Source organism: Vulpes vulpes, chromosome 1 (genome assembly GCF_048418805.1).
Source record: "Vulpes vulpes isolate BD-2025 chromosome 1, VulVul3, whole genome shotgun sequence".
In the NCBI taxonomy this organism is placed as follows: domain Eukaryota; kingdom Metazoa; phylum Chordata; class Mammalia; order Carnivora; family Canidae; genus Vulpes; species Vulpes vulpes.
The window spans coordinates 121,885,153-121,911,768 of NC_132780.1; the positions used below are offsets into that span (position 1 = coordinate 121,885,153).

Consider the following 26,616-nt stretch of genomic DNA (forward strand, 5'->3'; position numbering starts at 1 on the left):
GTGTTTCATTGCATCTGAATCTTTGGGGTAAATCCCCAACAGTGCAATTGCTGGGTCGTAGGGCAGGTCTATTTTTAACTCTTTGAGGAACCTCCACACAGTTTTCCAGAGTGGCTGCACCACTTCACATTCCCACCAACAGTGTAAGAGGGTTCCCTTTTCTTCGCATCCTCTCCAACATTTGTTGCTTCCTGCCTTGTTAATTTTCCCCATTCTCACTGGTGTGAGGTGGTATCTCATTGTGGTTTTGATTTGTATTTCCCTGATGGCAAGTGATGCAGAGCATTTTCTCATGTGCATGTTGGCCATGTCCATGTCTTCCTCTGTGAGATTTCTGTTCATGTCTTTTGTCCATTTCATGATTGGATTGTTTGTTTCTTTGGTGTTGAGTTTAATAAGTTCTTTATAGATTTTGGAAACTAGCCCTTTATCTGATATGTCATTTGCAAATATCTTCTCCCATTCTGTAGGTTGTCTTTTAGTTTTGTTGACTGTATCCTTTGCTGTGCAAAAGCTTCTTATCTTGATGAAGTCCCAATAGTTCATTTTTGCTTTTGTTTCTTTTGCCTTTGTGGATGTATCTTGCAAGAAGTTACTGTGGCCGAGTTCAGAAAGGGTGTTGCCTGTGTTCTCCTCTAGGATTTTGATGGAATCTTGTCTCACATTTAGATCTCTCATCCATTTTGAGTTTATCTTTGTGTATGGTGAAAGAGAGTGGTCTAGTTTCATTCTTCTGCATGTGGATGTCCAATTTTCCCAACACCATTTATTGAAGCGACTGTCTTTCTTCCAATGGATAGTCTTTCCTCCTTTATCGAATATTAGTTGACCATAAAGTTCAGGGTCCACAGTGAGTATAGTTTATAACAGCTTATTCTCAAATCATCCCTTCTACGTATTATAGCACTGTTGCTATTTAACAAATCTATTTATAATAAACACTATACTTTGTTGCTGTTATTAATTTAAACAGATGTTTATTTTTTAGATCAACTAAGAAAGTTTGTTATTTTACCTTCATTTATTCCTTCTCCCAAGCTCTTCTTTTAATGAAGATTCCATCTCCCTGAAATGTTTAACTTTTTTTTTGTCAGCTCTACTGGCAAAGAATTCCTCATTTTTAAAATTTGTTTTTCTGGGGACATTTTTATTTCTTCATATTTGGAGGATAATTTTTCTGGATATAGAAATCTAGGTTGGCGAGGGTTTTTTTTTTGAACCACAATGCCAATTCTTTCACTCTCCTTTCTTCTTTCTTACATGGTTTCTGATGAGAAATCCACTGTAATTCTTTTTTTTTCTTCTCTATAGGTTATATATGTAAGTGGGCTTCCTTCCCATGCAGCTTTATTCTAGATTCTCTTTATTGTTGGTTTTCTGTAGTTTTTTTTTAACTTTTTTTTCCAATTTTTAAAATTGAATTTAATTTGCCAGCATATAGTATAACACACAGTTCTCATCTCATCATGTGGTTTTCTGCAGTTTGAATGTGATCTGCCTAGCTGTAGATTTTATATATTTATCTTCCTTGGTATTCTCTGAACTTCCTGGATCTGTGGTTTGGTGTCTGTCATTAATTTTGGAAAGTTCTTTGTCATTATTTCTTCAAATATTTTTTCTGTTCATTTTCTCTTGATATTCCAATTATATTAAAACTTCTAAAACTTTGTTAAACCTTCTGAAACTGTCACACAATTCTTGGATATTCTGTCCTTTTTCTTTTCTCCTTTTTTTCCTTATTGTTTAAGTTTGGTAAGTTTCTAGTAATCTATGTTCAAGTTTACTGATTGTTTCTTTTGCCGTGTCAATGGTATTGATGAGCTCATTAAATGCATTCTTCATTTCATTTACAGTTGTTTTAATATCTAACATTTCCATTTGAATCTTTGAGTTTATATCTCTGCTTTTTTTTATCCAGACTGTATGTTGTTTCCTATTTTCATTAGAGCACTTAAAATATTAGTTATAGTCATTTAAAATTACTTGTTTTATAATTCTGTTATTTTTGTCACATTTGCATCTGGTTCTGATGTTGCTTTGTCTCTTCAGATTTTCATCTTTGCCTTTTAGCATGCCATGTAATTTTTTGTTTAAAATCAGGCAGTGTATTGGATAATAGTTATTGAGATGGATGAAGTGTGAAGTTTTATGTTGATGTGGCAAAGAGCTAGGCTATATTAACATTTTCCATAACTCTGTTGGAGGCTTCACATATTTCTAGTGTCCTTGATATTTTGTCTCCGTCGTTTCTTTAGTTTCCCTAAAAACACCATATATAGAGATTTCTGGATTGTAGCTTGTCAAGACTGATTCTCTCTCCTAAGTGCAATAAAAAGTGATTGATTTTTAGAAAGTTTTTTAGGTCTTTCTCTAGTATTTTTTTTAACTATTCAGTTTTGAGAATTTAAAAATTTATTCAAGATACTAATCCTTTGTCATATATATGGTTTGCAAATATTTTCTCCCAGTATTTAGTTTGTATCTTCATTCTCTTCACAGGATCTTTCATAGAGAAAATGTTTTAAGTTTTGATGAAACCCAATTTATTATTAATTATGGATAATACTTTTTCATAAAATCTAAGAATTCATTACTTAGTCCTAGATCCCAAAGATTTTTTCCTAATTTTTTTTGGTAAAAGTTTTATATTTTACACGTAAATGCGTGATTTGTATTGAGTTTTTTTGTATAGTGTTTAAAGTTTAGGTAGAGATTTATTTTTGTCTGGATATCCAATTCTCTAGTACCTTTTGTTGACCTTTCATTGAATTGCCTTGCATATTTGTCAAATGTCATTTGTATATATTAAGTGGGCTTACTTTTCTGTGTTCTCCGTTCTGTTCCATTGATCTGTATGTTGGTCTTTCTGCCAATACCACAGAGTCTTGATTACTGTAGCTATATATCATGTTTTGAAATTGGGTAAACTTATACTCCTATTTGCACTTTTTTTCACAATTGCTTCAGCTATTCTAGTTCCTTTATCTTTTCATAGAAATTTTTAGATTAAATGTCTACAAAACCTACAAAATTTCTTGCATGAGTTTTATAAAAATGTGAATCAACATCTTAATTATGTCAAGTATTAAAATACATGAATGTAGTATGTCTGTTTACTTAGATCATTCATTTCTTTCATCTGGGTTGTATAGTTTTTAACATACAAGTTGTATATATACAATTTTAATATTTATACCTCAGTATATCATATTTTGAGTGCCTTTAAATGACACTGCATTTAAAATTTTACCTTATATATGTTCACTGCTATTATGTACAATTACAATTGAGTTATGTATATTTATCATATATGGTGCAATGTAGGTAAAGTCACTTGTTAGTTCTAACAGTTTCTTTGTAGATTCCTTGGGATTTGCTATGTATATCATCATGCTATCCACAAATAGAAAAGTTTTGTTTCTTCCTTTCTGATCTACATGCTTTTATTTCCATTTATTGCTTTTTTGCACTGGATAGAATTTCCAATAGTATCTTTAAAAAGAGTGATGAGAGCAGACATCTTTGCCTTGTTCTTGATTTTAGAAAGAAAAGTCGTTCACAATGAAATAGAATTTTAATTGTAGGATTTTTGTAGCTGTTCTTTATTAAATTGAGAAAATACCCTCGAAAGCAATTTTTGATAGTTTTTTTAAATCATGATTGAGTGTTGAATTTTGTCAAATGCTATTTCTTCATCAGTTGATATGATCATGTTACTTTTCTGTTTTAGCCTATATAATGGTGAATCACATTGATGTACTGGTGTTGAGATAACCTTGCATTCTGGAATAAGCCCCTCTTGGTATTTTTATATACTGCTCAATTTTTGTTAAGGATTTTTATGTCTGTATTCATGAGGAGTATTGATGTGTAGCTTATTCCTCCTGCACCCACAAGCTTTATTGAATTCTAATTGACAAGTTAAAATTTTATATATTTAAGGTATGTAATTAGCTGTTCTCTTTTTAGCTTTTATTTAAGTTCCAGTTAATATAGTGTTATATTAATTTCAGATATACAATATAGTGACCCAACTCTTCCATATAACACTTGTGATCATCACAAGTGCACTCTTTAATATCCATTACCTATTTAACCCATTTCCCACCCACATCCCCTCTGGTAACTATCACTTTGTTCTCTATAATTAAGAGTCTGTTTTTTAGTTTGCCTCTCTCTTTTTTCCTTTTGTTTACTTATATTATTTCTTAAATTCCACATATAAGTGAAGTCAATGGTATTTGTCTTTTTCTGACTGACTTATTTCACTTAGCATAATACTATCTCTGTTCATGTTGTTGCAAATGGCAAGATTTCATTCTTTTTATTGGCCCAGTAATATCTGTGTGTGTGTGTGTGTGTGTGTGTGTGTGTGTGTGTGTGTGTGTATCCCCCACATATTTTTTATCCATTCTTCAGTCAATGGATACTTGGGTTGTTTTCATAATTTAGCTATGTTGATAATGCTGCTATAAACACCAGGGCACATGAGTTCCTTCAAATTAGTATTTTTGTATTTTTTGGGTAAATACCTAGTAGTGCAATTGCTAGATGGTAGGGTAGTTCTCTTTTTAACTTTTTGAGGTGTCTCTGTACTATTTTCCAGAGTGGCTATACCAGTTTGCATTCCCACCAGTGCAAGAGGATTCTCTTTTTTCCCCATCCTTACCAACAACTGTTGTTTCTTGTGTTGTTAATTTTAGCCATTCTGACAGGTGCAAGGTGATATCTTATTGTAGTTTTGATTTGTACTTCTCTTATGATGAGTGATGCTGAGCATCTTTTCATGTGTCGGCCATTTATATATCTTCTTTGGTAAAATTCTATTCATGTCTTCTGTCCATTTTAAATTAGATTGTTTTTTGGGTGTTGGGTTTTATAAATTCTTTTTATATTTTGGATCCTAACCCTGAATCAGATATGTCATTTGGAAAAATCTTCTCCTGTAGATTACCTTTTAGTTTCGTTGATTGTTTACTGTGCTGTGCAGGAGCTTTTTATCTTAACAGAATCCCAATAGTTTATTTTTGCTTTTGTTTTTCTTGCCTCAGGAACCATATGTAGTAAGAAGTTGGCAGTGGCTGGATTTCAAACAGGTTACTGCCTGTGTTCTCCTCTAGGCTGTTAATGGTTTTCTGTCTTACATTTAGATCTTTCATCCATTTTGAATTTACTTTTGAGTATGGTATAAGGAAGTGGTCCAGTTTCTTTCTTTTGCCTGGTACTATCCAGTTTTCCCAATACCATTTGTTGAAGAGACTGTCTTTTTTCCATTGAATATTCTTTCCTGCTTTGTCAAAGATTAATTGACCATATAGTTGTGGGTTCATTTTTAGATTTTCTGTTCTGTTCCATTGATCTATATTTCTGTTTTTGTGCCAGTACCATACTACAGCTTTGTAATATAACTTGAAGTCTAGAATTGTGATACATCCAGCTTTTTTTTTCTTCTTCAAGGTTGCTTTGGCTTTTTGAGATCTTTTTTGGTTCCATACATGTTTCAGGATTGTTTGTTCTTGCCTGTTGGTATTTTGATAGAGTTTGCATTAAACGTGTATATTGCTTTGGGTAGTACAGACATTTTAACAACATTTGTTTTTCCAATCTGTGAGTGTGGAATTTATTTCTATGTCTTGTGCCATCTTCAGTTTCTTTCTTCAGTGTTTTATGGTTTTCAGAGTGCAGGTCCTTCACCATTTTGTTAGGTTTATTCCTGGGTATCTTAATGTTTTTGGTACAATTGTAAATTAAGGGATAGATTCCTTGATTTCTCTTTCTGCTGCTTCATTATTGGTGTATAGAAATATAATACATTTCTATACATTGATTTTGTATCCTGCAACTTTACTCAATTCCTCTATCAGTTCCAGCAATTTTTTTAGTGGAGTCTTCAAGGTTTTCTATGTATAGTGTTATATTATCTGCAAATAGGGGAAGTTGGACTTCTTCCTTCTTCCCGTTCATTTTTTCCTATCTCGATATGGATGACTTTCCCCCCCCTCTCTTTTTGTTATCTGATTGCTATGGCTAGGACTTCCACTACTATGTTAAATAATAGTGGTGAGAGCAGACACCTCTGTCTTGTTCCTGATTATAGAGGAAAATCTCTCAGTTTTTCCTCATTTAGGATAGTTTTAGCTGTGGATTTTTCATAGATGTCCTTTATTGTACTGAGGTATGTTCCCTTTAAGCCCACTTTGTTCAGGGTTTTTATCATGAATTGATGTACTTTGCCAAGTGTTTTTTCTCTATTTGTTAAGATGATCATATGATTTTTATCCTTTCTCTTGTTAATGTGATATATCACATTGATTTTTAAAGTTGAACTACACTTTTATCCCTAAAATAAATCCTTCTTGAGTGTAGTGAATGATTCTTATAAGGTACAGATGGATTCAGTTCGCTAGTATTTAATTGGGAATTTTTTTCATCCATGTTTGCCAGAGATATTGGCCTGTAATTCTGTTTTTTAGTGGAGTCCTTATCTGTCTTGGTATTATGGTAATAATTGCTGGTTTCATAGTTTTCTCTCTTTATTTTCTGGAGTAGATTTTCAGTTTTTCTTTAAATGTTTAATACAATTCACTAGTGAATCTGAGCCTGAGATTTCTGGAAATTAAAAAATTAATTAAATTTTCTTAATAGTTATAGGACTATTCAATTTATTTCAGATTTGGGGTATTGTGCCAATTTGTGCTTTTTGAGGAACTGATGCATTCTCCCTACATTGTCATATATGTTTGTATAGAGTTGTTATTTATCATATTAAATTTGCCTGATCTTAGTGATATTCTTGTTTCATTTCTAATATCGATAAATTGTCTTTTATGTCCTTTTTTCTATGTCAATCTTGCTGAGACTTTTCAACTTTATTGAACTTTTAAAGGAACACGCTTTTTGTTTCACTGATCACCTCCATTGCTTTTCTGTTTTCGATTTCATTGATTTTTGTTCTTTATTATTTCTTTTTGTCTACTTGGTTTAGGTTTATTTTGCTCTTATTTTTCTAGGTTCTTGAGGTGGGAGCTTAGTTATTGACCTGAAACTTTCTCTTTTCTAATGTAAGTATTTACTGCTATAAATGCCCTTGTGGCATTGCTTTAGTTGTGTTTCATGAGTTTTGATTTCATATATATGCAGCATCGTTCAGTTCAATGTATTGTTTTCTATGAACTTAAGATACATCTTTTTTTTTGAAGTATGATTAACATGTATTGTTATATTAGTTTCAGGTGTACAGTATAATGATTCAACAATTCTATGCATTACTCTGCTCATCAAGATAAGTGTACCCTTTATTTCATCCCACCTATTCTCTGGCAACCACCAGTTTGTTATATCAATTTAAGACTTTTTTTTTTACCTGCCTCTTTTTTCCTTTGATCATTTATTTTTTTCTTAAATTGTACATATGAGTGAAATCATACAGTATGTTTTTCTTTGACTTATTTTACTTAGCATTGTTTCTCTAGGTCTATCCATGTTGTTGCAAATGGCAAGATCTCATTCTTTTTAGGGATGTTTAATATTCCATCGTGTATATACACCAGCTCATCTTTATCTCTTCATCTATGGATGGACAGTTAGGTTGCTTCTATATGTTGGGTATTATAAATAATGCTGCAATGAGTATAGGGCTTTTGTTTTCTTTGGGTAAATACCTACTAATAGAATTACTGGGTCATATGGTAATTCTATTTTTATTTTTTTAAAAAAAATATCCAGACTGTTTTCCACAGTGCCTGTACCAGCTTGCAGTCCCTTCTACACTACACGGGGGTTCCTTTTTCTCTATATCCTTGTCAACACTTTTTATTTCTTGTGTTTGTGGCTTTTATTTTTTAATTATTTTGTAATGACTTCTTGGACCCATAAACTAGAAATGTGTTGCTTAGTTACAGGTATTTGGAGATTTTTTTCTCTTGTATTTATTTCTAATTTGATTCTATTGTGTTTAAAGGACACAATCAGTATGACTCGGTTATTTTAAGTTTGTTGAAGTTTATTTTTTAGTGCAGAATGTGCTGTACCTTATCTGTCTTGTGGTGGCAAGAATATTTTGTTGTTCTTTGGCAGATTATTCTATAAATGTTGATTAGTTCCTGTTAACTAGTGGTTGTGTTGGGTTCTATATCCTTGCTAATTTGCTAGAGACAGGTATTGACATCTGCTAGAATTAGATTCTCTTTTTTCTCTCTCAGTTTTTGCTTCACGTAATTTTCATCCTGTTGTTTGGACATGCACATTTAGGATTGCCATGTCTTCTTGGTGAATTGATCTTTTTATCTTTACAGAATGTCCTGGTCATGTTCTCTCCTCCAAAGGTTCTTTTTTTTTTTTTTTTAATCTGATATTTGTGTAGCCATTCCTGCTTTCTTTTGATTAATGTTTGTATGAACTATCTTTGTCCTCCCTGTTACTTTCAGCCCACCATGTCAGTATATTGAAAGTAAGTTTCTTATATGCAGCATATAGTAGCTCACTCTGCCAATCTGTATTTAACTGGTATTTATATTTTATATAATTATTGATATGTTAGTGCTTAAGTTCTCAATTTATTTTTTATTGTCTGCTTATTTTATGTTTTCAAATGTGCTTTTTGACCATCCTGTGGAATTGAACACTTTTTTTTAGAATTCCATTTTGACTTATGTATGATTTTAAGGTATCTCTTTGTATCATTTCACTTCTTGAGTGGTTGCTGTAGATATTTCATTATGTATAAACAACTTATCACTATCTATTGCTATTGCATTTTCTCAATTTGAATAAAGTATAGAGATCTTTCCTTTCTTAATGTTCCTTTACTTAATTTTAAATAAATTTTCCTCTCTCTGTATTTAGAACCACCTTAGACTATGTTATAATTTTTGCTTCAACTATGGGACATAGTTTAAGGTACTCAAAGGAGGAAAATATACTGAATTTAACTGTATTTTTACTCTGCCTATAGTTTTTAATTTATTTGATATTTAAAAATCTCTTTGATATTTTTTTCCTGTTTAGTGAACTCCTCTTAACAATTCTTTTAGAGTTTGTCTTGTAGTGACAAATCTTAGTTTTCTTTCATCTAATAATATCAAGATTTCTCCTTTATTCCTGAGGGGTATTTTGGGGGGACATAGAATTTTGTGTTGGTAATTCTTTCTTTTAAGCACATTGAGTAGTGTTCTATTTCCTTTTGGCCTCTGGTTTTCTGGTGAGAAATCTGTTGTCACTGGAATGTTTTCCCCTATAATTAAGGTGTTTTATCTATTTTGCTGCTTTCAGAATTTTTTCTTTTTTAGATAGTTGGCTATTATCTGTCCTAATTTTATTTCTTTGGGTTTATTCTGTTTAGTTTTTCTCAGCTTCTTGAATCTTTTTTTTCTTCCACATTTACGAATGTTTTAGACATGATTTCTTTGACTACTTTTTCAGCCCCATTTTCTTTTCCTTTCCTTGTAGGGCCCTGATAACATGATTGTTAGATCTTTTCTTTTTTTGTCTCACAGGTTTCTTAGTTTCCAGCATTTTTTTAAAAAAAATTCTATTTTCTGTGTGTTGTTCAGATTGGATAATTCATGTTGTTTTATCTGTGAGTTTATGGAGTTTATATTCTGTCCCTCCATCTTGCTATTGAGCTTATGCATGGGTTTTTTAATTTTCTTTGTTGTAATTTTCAGTATTAAAATTTGCATTTGATTTTTATCCCCTGTTTCTTTGCTGCAGCTTTATATATTTTTCATTTCATTTCATTCATAATTGCTTATTGCATTTTTATGATAGTTCCTTTTAAATATTTGTCAGTGAATTCTAACATCTGTATCATATTGGTATCCATTGTATTTTTCATTCAAATTGAGATTTTCCTATTTCTTGATATGATGAGTGAGTTTTTATTAAAACTGGATATATTGGATGTTATGTTTTGACATTGTAGATCTTATTTAAACCTTCTGTTTGGGGCGGGTTGTTTTGGCATTGCATTGGCTGGAAGGACAGATATCATCTTGTTACTAACAATTCGGAACAGAAGTTCAGTATTCCTGCTAGCCTTTTACTAACTCCTGAGATAGGGAGAGGCACTTCATAACTTCTGGGTAGAGTCTAATTATCACTTCTTACTTTACTTCTACTGTCCCAGGATACCAGTGCCTCGTTCTTGTTCTGCACACAGTCTCCATGAACTCAATTCTGTCACTCAGAAGTTGAAATATTCTGTGAATTTAAATGAAGGTAGAAAATATTATTTCTTTTGCTATAGGAGAATGAGAATAAACTTCTCAGACTTGGATTTGCCAGAAATCATGGTGTTATTCCCTATGGAATTGCAAAGATTTGGTTTATTTTTAAAATTTGGCTTATGTTTGATAGTTTTCCAAATAATTACAGGTAACAAAATTAAATATGTTTTTTACTATTTGGTTAGTTAACTAAGACTGTGAATGAAATTCAACTAAGTTTTCAGTTATCTGTTTAATTTGGCTCTTGTGTTATAACTCCATCTAGGTACACATTGTCCAAAATTGTCAGATTCTTTTTCTTAGAGAATTTTTAATTCTATATTTTTTCTTTTATATGATTTGAGTTTTTCTACTAAAACACCTAAGTATCAGTCTTTGAATTAAGATGCTAAGGGAATCTTAGTGTAGCTAGCTATTTCTTTCCCTGGCTGCTGTTGTGCTTCTTATCACCATTGTTAGCTCATTTGGGGGGAACTACATAGGTACAAGGCTTTATCCCTACTACTAACTTAGTAATTTAGATTCTTATCCCAAAACTTGAAGTGTAAATTAGCAGCAGTCTTTCAATCATTGCACAGTATCTCATAAAATGTGATTCATAGGCTATCAGTCATAGAATCAGCCAAAGAAGTGCTAACTAAACTTTAATGTATATATGATTAACCTAGGGGTTCTTCATAAAATGCAGTTTCTGATTCTGGATTTCTATTAAAGTTTCCAAGTTATGTCCATGCTGGTATGTGGACTTCATTTTGAATAGCAAGTACTAAGGTTACTTATTAAAATATCAGTCCCATTTCCATCCCAAGTCCATGAGTCATAATTTGTGTACCTGGAATGTGGAAATAGGCATTTCAATGAGATAATTTTTTATACCAAGATAAGAATTATTGCTATAAATTAGTAGTTCTTACTTGTGGTTGTGTATCAAAACCACCCAGAAAGAGCTTTAAATAGTATTGCTAGATTACTTCAAAACTGCTGAATTTTCTCTCTGGCATTTGTATTTTTAATATGTAGAATGTACCTGATTCTTAGTATACCCAGGTTGTAAAGTATAGTTATAAATGCTATAGAAGGAACTAGAGACAGAGACTAAAATTGAACTATGTTATAACTTAGGGGAAAAAAGTTTCACCTTGCATAATTTCATACAATAAAATTTCTGTAACTTTAAACTACTTATTTTATTAAAATATATTCTTGGCTTGTGTTCACAGTGCTCTCAAATTAGGATCTATAGGCATAGTCTTGGAGTTATGAATGTTCTACAGCAATTTCTGATTATAATATTTTTATAATTACACTAATGGAAAGATTCTGAATGACTTAAACAAACCATTTCATTCAAAAATGCTGTCACACAGGTCCAATATGTGAAATTAAATTTGCATTGATGTATGTGTTGGCAACAAATAGTGTTATTTTAATTATTGCAGATTAATAAAATAAGTGGACTATGTACATGGTATTATGTATTTATACCATATGATTGTAAAATTACGTGATGGTTTACTATGGAATAGGGTTCCAAACTGTTCAAATAGAGATAAGTGGTAAAAGGAAAGCATAGTATGAATATAGGTATACCAAATTCAAAAGAAACTAGGCAGTTAGAAACATATCCATATCATGAGTTAATTATTTCTTTAAAAAAATCCATCTGTCATATATACTGTTATTGATTTGAATTTTAGTTGCAGTTTTATTTGTATTTATTTTGTATTTTTTTGTTTTATTATATGTAAGAGCCATAAGTATGAGGAATTTATATCTTATATTATTTTTATACATAAGCTAAAGAATTCATAAAAGGAAGTCAAAAATGAGGATAAGCAAAACAATTTTTTAAAGTCTGTACATTTTTCAAGCTTGAAAACATTGATTTTATTTATTCATATGGTTATGTAACATATATTTTTCAAACTACAGTTACTTGATCTTTAATGTAATGGCCCAATTTAAATACAGTTTTATACATTACCTTCCCTTGATTGTCTTTACTGGAATTAGTCCTTCCCTTATTTGGACCCTTTATAGCAATTAACACATTTTACTTTTATTTTTCTTACTTGTCTACTTGTCTTCTTATCTCTCTTATTAGATGGCTTTGGGTTTTTGTTTTTGTTTTTGTTTTGAGAGAAAGAGTAGATGTGTTGTAATCAAGGACAGTGCTTTTGAATATGTATGAAATGAATAATGGATTATTCAGTGAAGTTTGAATTATAGGGTAAATGGATGGAAGACTAACAGCATCTTAGATGATTTACTATAGAGAACGATAGTGAATATGGATATAGAAACAAGATTATTTTTCCAGGGGTCCTATATAGAAGAAAATCTATTTTGCAGGTGATGGTGGTAGAAATGCATTACAAATAAAAGTGTGACTATTAAATACAATAAACTAAATTCAAAAAAGTATTGCCTACTTATTAGTGTTATCAAATATACAACATAAGTAATAATCATGCCCTCTCATCCAGGTCAAGCATTTTCAGTAAATCAAATTACTCTTTTTTAATGGGTTCAGATAAATCCTGGGGATCTTTCTTTATTAGTTATTTAACCACTACCTATCAGTTGGACATTTGGACATGAGATAGAAACCCTTTTGTTATCAAGGGTCTAGTTTCTTGTCAGTAAGAATGAGACATTTCATAGTATTGGTTCAAGGAATACTTCTAATAATATTTGGATCTTTTTCATGTATTCCATCGTTCTTATACTGTGAAGATTGTCTCTATTGGAATTTTGCCTCTTGCTTTAGGTCTCATTATTGAAACTTGGCAGTTTTTAGACTTTTCTTCTTAACCTTGGAAATAATTATACTGAAGTTTGCTTTTTATCTACCTGAACTCCTAAATTTTTGTCTACTTTTATGGAATTAGTATTTTTTTTTACTTGCATTGTGATTCAGAAAGGATCTTAAACCTTCTTTTAAAAAATCCTCTTTTTGGGATCCCTGGGTGGCGCAGCGGTTTGGTGCCTGCCTTTGGCCTAGGGCGCGATCCTGGAGACCCGGGATCGAATCCCACATCGGGCTCCCAGTGCATGGAGCCTGCTTCTCCCTCTGCCTATGTCTCTGCCTCTCTCTCTGTGACTATCATAAATAAATAAATAAAATTTAAAAAAAATCCTCTTTTTTTCTACTTATATTGAGTTGAGAATAGATACTTCATGGCCGAGAAACATGATCATCAAGTTATTTCCTCTGGGACATTATTAAGTAACCCTTGGCAACAGCAATTCTAGACTCTAGGTTTTAATCAGAATTGTCCATTATCATATGTGAATTTTACCATTCACATTCCTTTTTTTTTTTTTTTTTCCGTATTGGTGTGTCTGCCTGGCATCAGAATTCTGTCCTCTTCTTCTAACAATTTACCAGGTTTTTTTCTTTCTGAATAAATTCTATGAAACATTTTGATTCAATAACAGGTTCTGGCAAAGGATAACTGAATTTATCTCCCTTGTCTTTTTATGAGCAATTAAGGAGTGGGAATAGGCAAACTAGAAAGAGTGATACACTATGAATAGAATATTCTGGTAAATTCCCAGATTTCATTTGCAGGAGTCATGGTTTCTTTGGCTACAGAATAGTTTCCCAGAATTGGTTAGGTTAGAAACCCCATTGTGAAGATAAAGTCAGAACAAAAAAGAAAAAAAAATAAAGGAATAGTAGAATAGATCTCTGACTTATAAGCTTTCTTTATACTATTTAAATAGCAAGGATCTGAATAAAAAACTAAATAACTTATGATCATATATAAAGCTAAAAATTCTATGATAACTCTGAAATGTATATTTCAGATATACCTAATTTCTATTTGAAGTGAATATTACTAAATAAAAACCACAAGTGTAGAAATTTGCTAATTTTGCAACCAGTCAGAAATAGATTTGAATCCTGAGGTTGCCACTTACTAGTTGTCAGTCCAATGCAAGTATAAATAAAAGTTCTTGGCCTCAGTTTCCTCTTCATAAAATAGAAATGTATATCTGTCTTGCATTATTCTTTTCAGAATTAGAAATAATATATATATTGTTAATGCCCATGGTATATACTTATTTTAATAGTGGTTGTTATTATCATTATCATTATTGTTTTTAATGGTATACTTTTATTTGTCCTCTACAGTCTATAAATGCTATTTGAGTGTATAGTACATTTTATTGTTTATATAGCTATCACTATCTAAAAAGTATAAGGAAATATAATGCTGACCAAACATAAAATTTAGATATTTTAATTGTAATTTTCTTTCTTTCAGAATTACTTACTGTCATCTACCTTTCCAGAGTAAATGGCTCTATGTTGGAACAGAAAGAGGAAATACACATATTGTAAATATTGAATCTTTCATTCTTTCTGGATACGTTATCATGTGGAACAAGGCAATTGAGCTGTAAGTTTAAACTTAAATATCACTTTACTTGACTTAAATATTTCATATGGTTATGTAAAACACGTCAAATTACAGAGTAATTTGAAACATAGCTAATTTATGGTTAATTTGAATGAAAAGTTTAGCAAAAATAATTTAAAACCATAAAGACTTTTAAAAATAGATATTGTAGTATTAACATATTCTAGTTTTAGACTTTCTGAATACTTCAGGATTTCTGAATAATTAAGGGTTATATATGCAAAATTTGATGATAAAATATTAAGGTTCATTCTAAAAGTTATACATGGAAATCATCTCATTTTTTTTTACAGTCATTGTTAGTATAGCCACTTCCAATGGGAATTGCAAGTGAATTGTGACCACATTTAGTTTTACGTAAAAAGAATCATGATCAGTTCACATATTTTTTATTGCTCATTCTTCACTTACCTCACTAACATATTATGCAGGGCTCTAAGGAGAATCAATTTATCAATATTTTTTGTGTGGTCATATATATATAGCTATTTGGATATGTGGTTAGTGGTAATAATTCCTTTGACTTTGGCATTGATACTTAAGTTTATGCATATATAAAATGTGAAATTTCCCAAATGTGAAATGTTATGGAATTCTAAGCCATTTTTTTGTAGTATGACACAAATAATTCTCCTGGTCACTGTGTTAATCAGAAAAACAAATTTTCTTTAATAAATGTTTATGCTCTGTACATATTAGGTCCTTAATAAGTTATGTTTGAGGCTGGCATACATACATATGCATATCCTGAGGTATATAATAATTATCCAGAACTCTGATTAAAACTGCTTATTTTCATGAGGCTTCAGTCTGATCTTTATAATAAATCTCCTATTCCCTATTTTTAATGTTTCAGTATGCTTGTATATATAGGAAAGGTTGTTACTAATTATTTTCTTGTTACAATATTCCTTTTGTTTTATGTCTTAATGGGTCTGTTTTGTTTTGTTTTGTTTTGATTTTGTTTTTCTAATGGGTCTTTTGTTAGTGGTAATTCTTCCTTCTTGATTAAAAACTGCTCCAGGGAAGAATCTTTGTTCATTGCTCCTTTCTTTTTCTTTATACTTGGCTTATTTTGATACTTTCCACAGAGTGGCTACTCTATAGTGACCATTAGAAGAATAATCATTCTAATGGTGACATTATTGAAGAATTAGTATGATAGTTACATACTATTGACGTAGAGCTTTCATTTATAATTTACATGAGCTATTTTACTCCTATGTTTTAATGTTCTACATGTGTATTTAAAAAAAATTTATTCTATAGACTATATAGAATTAGAACTCCTAAAAAATTATTTACTTTTTTAGCTATTTGGGAAAGGTTTTCCCACTATAATCTGAGTTGTATAAAAGTAGTAAATAAGGCTGAACTTACTTTCATAATTTTCTTAGGATATTGATAAAGATGATAAAGGATATTGATAATGTTGAGAGATTGAATTTTAGAACTTTTATACAAATTTAATATTAGTACAAATAGTAATACATATATTGTTTGTGTTCAATTGAATCCTACTAATACATTATCTAAATAGACCAAATATTCCACCACTTTTGCTATTTTGTTTCCATATCATATACTTAACAAATACTTTCTATAGTTCAAATTAATACTACCTGAATTAGTGACCTATACTTTACCTCTATGTATTTGCATAGTCTATACTTTATGATTTCAGGATTAATGATGAATTTAAATACTATAAAAGAGAGTAAAATTAAGAGGAACTAAAATAAAATAAGGAACTTGTGTTTTTCATAGTATGATCTTAGACATGTGATACAGGATAAGAATAGAATCTATCATTTATATAAACCTGATCTTTTAGAAAAGAGTTGTACATGCCTCTGAAAATGTCCTGAAGTATCCTCTAGAAATTATTAGTAGACAACATCACCTCCGAATGTTTCTTAGTTTACTTAGACCAGTTTTCCAAAAGTGTATCCCACAGAATTATAGATCCATTGTTATCTATGTAGTTTTAAATCCCAATTGTTTTAATTGCTCTCTACCTCTTGAGATATATCAGAAAATGCATGTCACTTCCTGTTGAAACGTGTCAAGTGTATGCGACAATAATAAAATATTTATTTAAAAGAGACATTTCATTAATAGAATTTTAGACCCAAGTTTTAACAATATATTTTCTAAGTATGCAAATGCAGAATTGTCTTTAAAAGATATGTGAAATTATTTCTATTTAAGTTCTTACTCAAAGTACTTTTTATTCAATGTTATTTTTCAGTTTCTATTTTTTAGTGAAGTCTCTTAATTATAATTATAGGTAGTCCTAATTATTATAAATAGCTTGTGTTCCCAAAATGCATATATTCATTATTTGGAAACCGAAACACATTGTCCATGGAAACAGTTATGTTTGTAGAACACCTCATAAAATAGTAGCATAGAACTAAACTGACATTAAAATTTTTTTCTATTGGAAAATATATTCCAGATTATGGTACAGAAATAGATGTTTCTGCAGGGCAGCCCTTAGCTTTTTAAAAAATATAACCTAAAAAAAAAATATATATATATAACCTATTATTTTCTATATATGATTAAAGTTTGATCATGAACTTTATTAAATCATAAGTGTAGGGCTTGTGTTTAACAATCATTCAAACATATTTATTGTGCACTATGATATATGCTAGATGAATCCAACTGTGAACTGGGAAGATATAATTACTATCTTCTTGGGGCTTTCAGTCTAATAAAGGTGAGATTAATTTAAAAGGCAGTTACAATATATTGGAAATAAAATGTGGCAATTCCATGAGGACACCTAACTTCTCAGAGAAGTATCTATAAAGGAAATTACATCTATGTTGAGATCTAAAGGATGAGAATTTTAGTTAGCTGAGTGAACAATTAGGAGAGAGGGGTAGGAGTATTCTAGGAAGAGGGGACAGAAGGTTTAAAGGATGAAATGTGAGAGAGTCTTTCTTACATGCACAGGAATTTTAAGTAGTTTAGTTGGTTGGAATACCTGAGAGAGTATAACAAAAGATAAATCTAGAGGAGAGATAATCATGGTGTATAATATGAAAGGCCTTGTAGGCCAGTTTGAGAAGTTTGGACTTAAAGGCCAGGAGCTAGAATTTGAACAGTTTTTAGGAGAGAATTGACTTGATCAAATTTGCATTTAGGAAGATGACTCTGAGGGCATGTATAAAGAAATGATTAAAAGAGAACAGACTGTATTCTTGATTAACATTACCATTGATTTAGAGACAAGCTGACATAATTAAATATTAATAGAAGGTAGAAAAGCAAGACTTTGGTATTATGGGAAGATGTAACAATAATAGAGAAGAATTAAGAGTAATACCCAGGTGTGAGACTTAAGCAACTGTGTATAAAAGGGTGTCATTTAGTGAAAAAAATCAGGAGATTGTGTGGATTGGGAGAAAAACAATGAAGTCAATTTACGGTGGGTTGATTTGTATGTATTTATAAGACATGCTAGTGGAACTGGTATGGGAAATGGTAGGAAGTGTAGGATATATGGATCTAAAGGTAATGAAATAGAATTTATGGTGATGAAGAGATGAGATTGTTCATGAAAAGTATATAGAAAACAGGTAGCAAACTAGCAGACAGTTAACCAGTTCTGGCTCACAGATATGTTTTGTTGGCTATTAGAGTATTTAAATATGTTATGAGTTATTTCTAATATTTGAAGATTGGTAGAGTAGAAATAAATAATCATCTGAAACTGAGTAACAACTAGTTTATCATGGAGTACACTTTTGTATTTGTTGTTCTAATTAAACCCAAAAGACAGGAATTTGTAGTTTGTTGGATATTATTAGTTTCCAAAGGATAATTGAAGGACATTGTTCCTTATCAGAGGCACTTTACTCTAATAAAACATTGTAGTTAGAATGCAGATAGTAACTCTGGTTTCCAATTATTTCAGTGATTTACAGAAGTCATCCTACATACTATTCATTGAGTACTTACTATGTTTTGGCTTTATATTAGGTGCTATATATAAATATTCCTCATAATTAGTAGGGTCAGTACTACTATCTTCATTTTTAGATAAGAAAATTTAGGATAAAACCAATAACAAATAAGTGTTTTGTTCCTCTGAGTTACTGAGAGGAGTCCGTATCTGAAGAAGCTGGAGTTAATTTTCTATTCTCAAAAAGTTTTTAAAATTTAATCTTCTTTACTATTTTGTGAATAATCTTTTATGGTTTTCATGTATGCATAAGAAATAAATTATATTAAAAAGAAATTATAACTGTCAATATAATCATAATAGGATTAGTCTGGCACAATTAGACTGTTGAAGAAAGAATGTGGGAAAATGAGCAATAATAAATCTATGGTCATATCAGATCATATTGTCTTTAAACATGACATTACCATATTTAACAATGATATGTTAAAGTAGGAAATATAAAAGAAACATGCCAGATATAAGAGTAGAATAAATTAAAGGTCAGATTTACAGAGCACAGATCCTTTAAAAATACACATTTAGACACATAGTTATCTGTTATTGATTACCTTGGATGAGCAAATAAATGAGACATAACTAGCAAACTGTTTCCCCAGTTTGTCAGTTTTCTGTAAGCTGGCTATCACTAGAGAAGACTTCTTTGTAAATCAGTGGAGCTACTGTACTTTTCTTACGAGCAAAATCAGAGATTTTACGTCAAAGGAAAATGTAAATCGGTTATATACTTTGCAATTTGTCTGAAACGGACTTACAGCATTAGCCTTGTGGCTATGTAAATTCCCTTTTGTCTGCATAAATTCAATTTCAAATTTTTAGAGGCTCAGATCTGGCAACAAACATATAGATACTAACTCATAGATTCATAATTTAATGAAAAGATATAATTCATCTTGGTTATTAATAATTTTTCTTTGATAATGAGGAAATAAAGTTGATAACATTAAAAGATCTAAAGCATCATTTTCATTATTAATGTTGTCTCTGTGTATATAATTTTTGTGCTATAGAAATGAGGAATCCTGTTGTTATGTGGATTTGTGCTCTTAAACCTGATAAAAAAAATTATACCTACTTTAATAGAATTATTAGGAGAAAGAACAGTAGTCTTAAAGAAAAATAACCAAAACTCAAATGAATCTAAGCTTAAACCTCAGAATATTGGGAGTGTATTTTAGTGTAATTTTTTTGTTCTAGTCTATAATGGTAAGGTGTTTTAATTTTATTTTTTAATTACTATTTTGAATTGATTTAACAGATCCACAAAGACTCATCCAGGTCCAGTTGTACATTTAAGTGATAGCCCAAGAGATGAAGGGAAAGTGAGTATTACAGTACCATTATTCTTGCATTTATTTTCCTCATTCTGGAATAAAGGTGTTTCTTACTATTATTTTGTACTAACTTCTAGCACAGTTCATATTCAATTCAATTCATATTCAATTCAAACATTCTATTCAATGTTTTCTAAAAGTAAAATATGTTGAATGAATGAATGAGCAAATAAATGAATGAATGAATTATACTAATAATGGTCCCAAATTAAGTCTTTATTTTCACCTAGAGATAAAGTTGGTATTTAATTCTAGAATTTTGAGGAGGATATGGAATATGTGGAACAACTTGAATTTTTAAATAGTCTATGCTTGAAGTTAATATGATTATCAATATCATTAGTCATTGGCCTCTACTATTTAGTTTTGGTAATGATACATGACCAATACTCACTAATCACAAATTACCAAATCTTGATTTTATAAATAGGTAATTATATAGAAAATATTCTGAAGTTACAGAAATAATCCTTATTCATTTTGATTATTCATAATTTTCTTTTGATGATGACAAAACAAAGTTGATAATATGAAAAGATCTAAAGCATCACTTTCATCATAAATATGGCCTCTTCAAGAATTTATTTTTAGCTGAGTACCATAGAAAACACCTGAGTAAATTAGATAGTATAGGTTTGCTTCTTTATTTTTAAATGATAGAACCTGAATTTGCCTATTAAATACTGAGCCTGAATGTCAGGTCTGCCTGATAGTATAATAGAAAGAATACTGAATTCCTTCAAATTGGTCCATGAATACAGTGTCATTCCAATCAAATGTCATCAGAATTTACTTATTTTTAAAGAAATGATTCTAAAATCCATAAGAAAAAGAAAATGTTTTTCTCCATATCCTTACCAACACTTGTTATTTCTTTTGTATTTCATTTTAGCTGTTCTGACAGGTGTAAGGTGACCTCTCATTGTGGTTTTGATTTGCATTTCCCTGATGCTAAGTGATGTTGAGCATCTTTTCATGTGTTTGATCATCTATCTGTATGTCTTCTTTGGAAAAATGTCTATTCAAGTCTTCTGTCCATTTTTTAATTGGATTATTTGGGCTTTTGGTGTTATATCAGTTAATATATTTTGGATATTAACCCCTTATTACATATATTATTTGCAAGTATCTTCTCCTATAAGTAGATAGCCTTTTTGTTTTGGTAATGGTTTCCTTTTCTGTACAAAAGCTTTTCTTACGGTTTATTCACTAATTTTAGAGAGAAAGAGAGAGAGAGAGCAAGAGAGCATGAGTGTTAGTGGGGGAGGGGCAGAAGGAGAGAATCTTTTAAGCAGACTCCTCACTGAGTGTGGTACCCCACCCTGGCCCAATACCATGACCCATGAAATCATGACCTGAGCCAAAACCAAGATTTGGATGTTTAAATGACTAAGCCACCCAGGCACCCCTGGACAAAACCATTTTATTTTGGTGTAGTCCCAATAGCTTAATTTTGCTTTTGTTTTCCTTGCTATAGAGTGGATGTCAAAGAAATTACTGCCTACATTTTCCTCTAGGAACTTTATGATCCCAGGTCTCACATTTTGATCTTTAATCAATTTTGAGTTTATTTTTGTGTATAGTGTAAGAAAGTGGTCTAGTTTCATGCTTTGACATGTAGCCATTTAGTTTTCCCAGCACTTTGCTCGCTTTGGCAGCACATATACTAAAATTGGAATGATACAGAGAAGGATAGTGTGGACCCTGAGCAAGAATAATATGCAGAATTAGTTTTCCCAGCACCATTTGTTGAAGAGACTGTCCTTTCCCCATTATGTGTTATTGCCTCCCTTATCATAGATTAATTGACCATATAAGCATGGGTTTATTTCTGGGCTCTCTGGTCTATTCATTGATCTATGTGTCTGTTCTTGTGCCAGTACTATACTGTTTTGATTACTACAGCTTTGTAGTGTAACTCAAATTCTGGGATTGTGGTATCTCTAGCTTTGTGCACTATTGGCAGGAATGCAAATTGATATAGCCACTGTGAAAAACAGTATAGAAGTTCCTCAAAAACTTAAAAACAGAAATGCCACATGATCCAGTAATTACATTGCTGGATATTTATCCAAAAAACCCCAGAACACCCATTTGAAAAGATATGTGTTTATTGCTGCATTATTTACAATAGCCAACATATGGTAACAACCCACATGTCCATCCACAGATGAATGGATAAAGAGGATGTGGTATATAAACACAATGGATTATTAGCCATAAAAAAATGAGATCTTGCCATTTGCAACAATATAAACTGTTACAGACATCCAGATTATAGACCAAACAGATTCACCTGCTACGTGATTGGCTGTGCTTCTGCTGCTTCTCCCCATGAAATAGTGATTAGTGTGATAATATATCATCTTTTACTTCTTTGCTTTACTTAACTTTCCCTTTTTTATTACAGCCCTCAGATTGTACTTCTCAGTGAAACTTTAGCACTTAAGCCTAGCCTCAGGCTGTTTTTACAGAATCCTGGTTAAGACAATAATTATGAGAATTGTTCTAGATAAAGGATTACAAACTACAGCCAGTGGGATAAATCTGGCTTGATGCTTATTTACACAATCATGCTCACCATTAACATATTGTCTGTGGTTGCTTTCTAACTACAAGAGCAAATCAAAGCAGTTGTGAGAGAGCTATAAGGCCTGTAAAGCCTATCTAGCTCTTTACATAAAAAGTTTGCTGATGGGGTACCTGGGTGGCTCAGTCGGTTGTGTCTGCCTTTGGCTCAGGTCACAATCCTGGAGTTCTGGAATCAACCCCCACATTGGGCTCCCAGCTCAGTGGGGAGTCTGCCTCTCCCTCTCCCCCTCCCTCACCACCCCCCATACCCCTGGTTATGCTCTCTCCCTCTCTCACTTTCTCTCTTTCAAATACATAAATAAAATCTTAAAAAAAAAAAAAAAAAAAAAGAGTTTGCTGACTCCTGTTCTAGATTGTAGGCCCTCAGGGTGGAACTTTGGACTTGAGTTGTCTCCTGTTTAAAATCAAAGAAGCCATTGAAGGTGCCAGGTGAAGTGGTATTATCATGTAGTGACATCACAATTACTTAAACATTGTCCTATGATTAATTGGGAAAGGGGCTGATGGAAAGGTAAGACAATAGGAGATCAAGTACTGTGGTGGTTAATTGATAAAGAGCAATGGTGATTATAATTGTGATGGGAAAAAAACAGCTTCCTTTGATGCCACTTATATTATTTCTTATTATGATATAAATTATCACAAATTTAGTAGTTTGAAACAACACAAATGTATTATCTTATGGTTCTGTAGGCCAGAAGTCCAATACAGGTCTCACTGAGCTAAAATCAAGATATTGACAGGGTTTTTCAGCTTTTATTTTTTTATTATTTTATTTATTTACTTATTTTTTAAATTTCTTATTGCAGTTCAATTTGCCAACATTTAGCATAACACCCAGTGCTCATCCTGCCAAGTGCCCTCCTCAGTGCCCATCAACCAGTCACCCCAACCCCCTACCCACCTTACTTTCCACTACCCCTTGTTCATTTCCCAGAGTTAGGTGTCTCTCATGTTTTGTCATCCTCACTGATATTTTCACTCATTTTCTCTCCTTTCCCTTTATTCCCTTTCACTAATTTTTATATTCTCCAAATGAATGAGACCATATAATGTTTGTCCTTTTCCGATTGACTTATTTCACTCAGCATGACACCCTCCAGTTCCATCCACGTCAAAGCAAATGGTGGGTATTTGTCGCTTTTAGAAACAGTATACATTTCTAGGTTTGTAGCTCCCTTCCTCCATTTTTAAAGATAACATAGCATCTCTTTTTAACCATAGGTGGGAGAGGTTCTCTACTCCTAATTAGGGATTCATATGTTTAGATTGGGCCTACTTGGATAATCTAGGAAACTCTCCTTATCTCAATACATCTTAATTACAATGGACAAGTCTTTTTTTTTTTTTTTTTTTTTTGTCATGTAAGGCAATATATTTATAGGTTCTGAGGATTAGGGCATAGACCTCTTTGGTGGCCATTATTTTGGCTACCAGATCACTGGAAACTATGAAAATAAGATGATTAACTCATGTTAATTACAGATTTAAGGCATGTTAGATCCTCTTTAAGGGAGATTTTTTTTTTTTTTAAGGGAGCTTTAAAGGAACTCTTCCTACAGCTCTAAGGCAGACTGTGCTAAAAATAGGCCTGTTTATAAGGAGATGAATACATAGTTTAATAGGTCTTATTTGTTAAAGTTAAAGCCCTGATAAGAAAAGAATGTGACCCTGAGTCCTGATATATCAATTCTACCTATATACTAAGTGACTTTAAACAATAGAAATTTATTATTTCAATTTGGAGGTCAGAAGTCCAAAATCAAGATCTTGGTCACGCCATTCTCTCTCTCAACACTCTAGGAAGAATCCTTCCTTGCCTCTTTCAGCTTCTGGTGGCTCCTAATGTCCTTTGATTTGTAGCAGCATAAGTCCAATCTCTTCATGTGTCTTCACATGACCTTGTTCCCTATGTCTCTGTGTCCTTTCGTCTTTATAAGGACACCAGTCATCGGTTTTAGGGCCTATTCTAAATCAAGGATGATTTTATCCCAAAATCATTTTTTTAAGATTTTATTTTTAAGTAATCTTTAACCAATAATGTGGGGTTCCAAGTTACAACCCTGAGATCAAAACTCTCATGCTCCACCGACTGAGCCAGCCAGGCACATCTCATCTCAAAATTAACAAATTATATCTAAAGAGACCAATTTCCAAATAAGGATACAATCTGAGGCTCTGGGGGAACATTATTCAACCACTACACCTGAGATAGGGGAATTTGTGTATATAAGTGACAAATATTGTAAATGCCACCCTCTCCAATTTCTTTGAACACTTCTGGCCAGCAGAAGTACCTCTTGCACTATTTCCAGAGAATGGTTTCCCCTTTTCTAGAAGACTGTAAATGACCAATGCAATGAAGTAGTTTTCTTGCCTGATGATATTTACCCTCAGAAGATCAACATTCAATTTTATTACCTCCAGGCCAATAATCCGAATCAGATTGAGATCTGATTTCAACACAGCCTAACATGTAAGCCTGTTTTCCTCCAGGAAGAAATAGGCACTACATATGAATCCCTCCCTGTCAAAGGGATTTAGGACCTGGATAATACTGTTAGTCATCAAGTATATAGGAATGTGTTTAAGGATTTGACCATAGGGGTTACATAGAGGAGAGTTCATTTACATGGAGGCATTCAACTGTGGTTTGAGACTTAATGCTTTGAGAAGGACACCTGGATCTGGTCCTATTCATTTGTCGGGATGACTCCTTGAAGATGGACTCAACAAAGGCATATGGTAAATAAAGTAGAGAGGCTAGAGCTTTTTGGTATAGTAAAAGAAAGGGTCAGAAGACAGAAAGATGAGAATATTAAAATGGATATAATACATTTGTCCTGAGGATCCCTGGGTGGCTCAGCAGTTTAGCACCTGCCATTGGCTCAGGGCATGATCCTGGGGTCCCGGGGTCGAGTCCTGCATCGGGCTCCCTGCATGGAGCCTCCTTCTCCCTCTGCCTGTCTCTCTCTCTCTCTCTCTCTCTCTCTCTGTCTCTCATGAATGAATGAATGAATGAATGAATGAATGAATAAATAAATAAATAAATAAATAAATAAATAAATAATAAAATCTTAAAAAAAAAATACATTTGCCCTGGAACTCACCTCCTGACCATTTTCCCTAGAGGGCTCTTAAGGATACTGTTTTCACTTAATGAAGAAAGATGAGTACAAGCATATTTGAGAAATTTGGTAGGGGTTGTCCTTGTTTTGTTTTGTTTTTTTGTGGACAGTGAGAGATGATGGCAGAGATCCAGACTCCAGAGTATCTATGGGGATTAGATATTATGGATTGGTAGAGGCCAGATGGTAATATTTGACCATCTGGCAATATGAACATAATTACCATAACAAGCAGTAAGCCTGGATGGCAATGCAGAAATCTATGGTAATAGCTAATATATCATGCTGTTTCTAGGAGAAAAATTAGGTGAGCAGCTGACTGGGAAGTTGTTTGATTTGCAGAATCAGAAAAAAGAAAAAACAGCTCTTGACATTGGCCACCAAAGTGGAAACTCACAGTACTTCATCAGATTTCCAGATATAAGCCAGCACATAGATCTAGAGCCCACTGATAGACAGGGAAAGGCCTGTTACCCCCAAGGAAGGACCCTAAAGTACTTCCATAAGTACATATAGTAATTATGGAAGCATCTGTGATCATTTGCAGAAGTAACTATTTACTTTTCCAGGACTGTTAACTACAGGGTTGTAGTAAATATTAATATTGAAAGATCCAAAAAGCGTGGTCCTCCAGTTACAGTCATGGTATATGGAGCTAGGTAACTAGGTGATAAATGATGTTTTGACTCAGGTGTATCTCATAGTAAGTCCAATGGGTATTCTGACTCACCCAGTTATTTTATACCCCAATTGTATAATCTGTATAGATATGCACAAAAGCTGGCATAATTCTCTTATTGGTTTTCTGACATTGGAATTAGAGTCATTACAATTGGAGGGGACAAATGGAAACTCTTAAAACTTGTCTTTCCTTGATTGTAAACAAAAGCCAGAATGTATTTCTGGAGAAGTTAGAGATAACAGTAA

General features: G+C 32.1%; 1 protein-coding gene and 1 non-coding gene across 12 annotated transcripts in view; both read left to right on the forward strand.

Moving 5' to 3' along the window:
• The window catches only part of STXBP5L (syntaxin binding protein 5L), a 389,595-nt gene that overhangs the window by 144,024 nt on the left and 218,955 nt on the right, over positions 1-26,616 (forward strand). For all 11 annotated transcript variants that reach the window (XM_025990142.2, XM_072724595.1, XM_025990141.2 and 8 more), the window contains exons 6-7: positions 14,501-14,635; positions 19,894-19,957. In XM_025990142.2, coding sequence (XP_025845927.1) covers positions 14,501-14,635; positions 19,894-19,957 — 199 coding nt within the window. The remainder of the gene's footprint in view (positions 1-14,500; positions 14,636-19,893; positions 19,958-26,616) is intronic.
• LOC112913829 (U6 spliceosomal RNA) lies at positions 21,612-21,719 on the forward strand. The gene has a single exon (XR_003233744.1). It is a non-coding gene; the product is annotated as a U6 spliceosomal RNA (small nuclear RNA).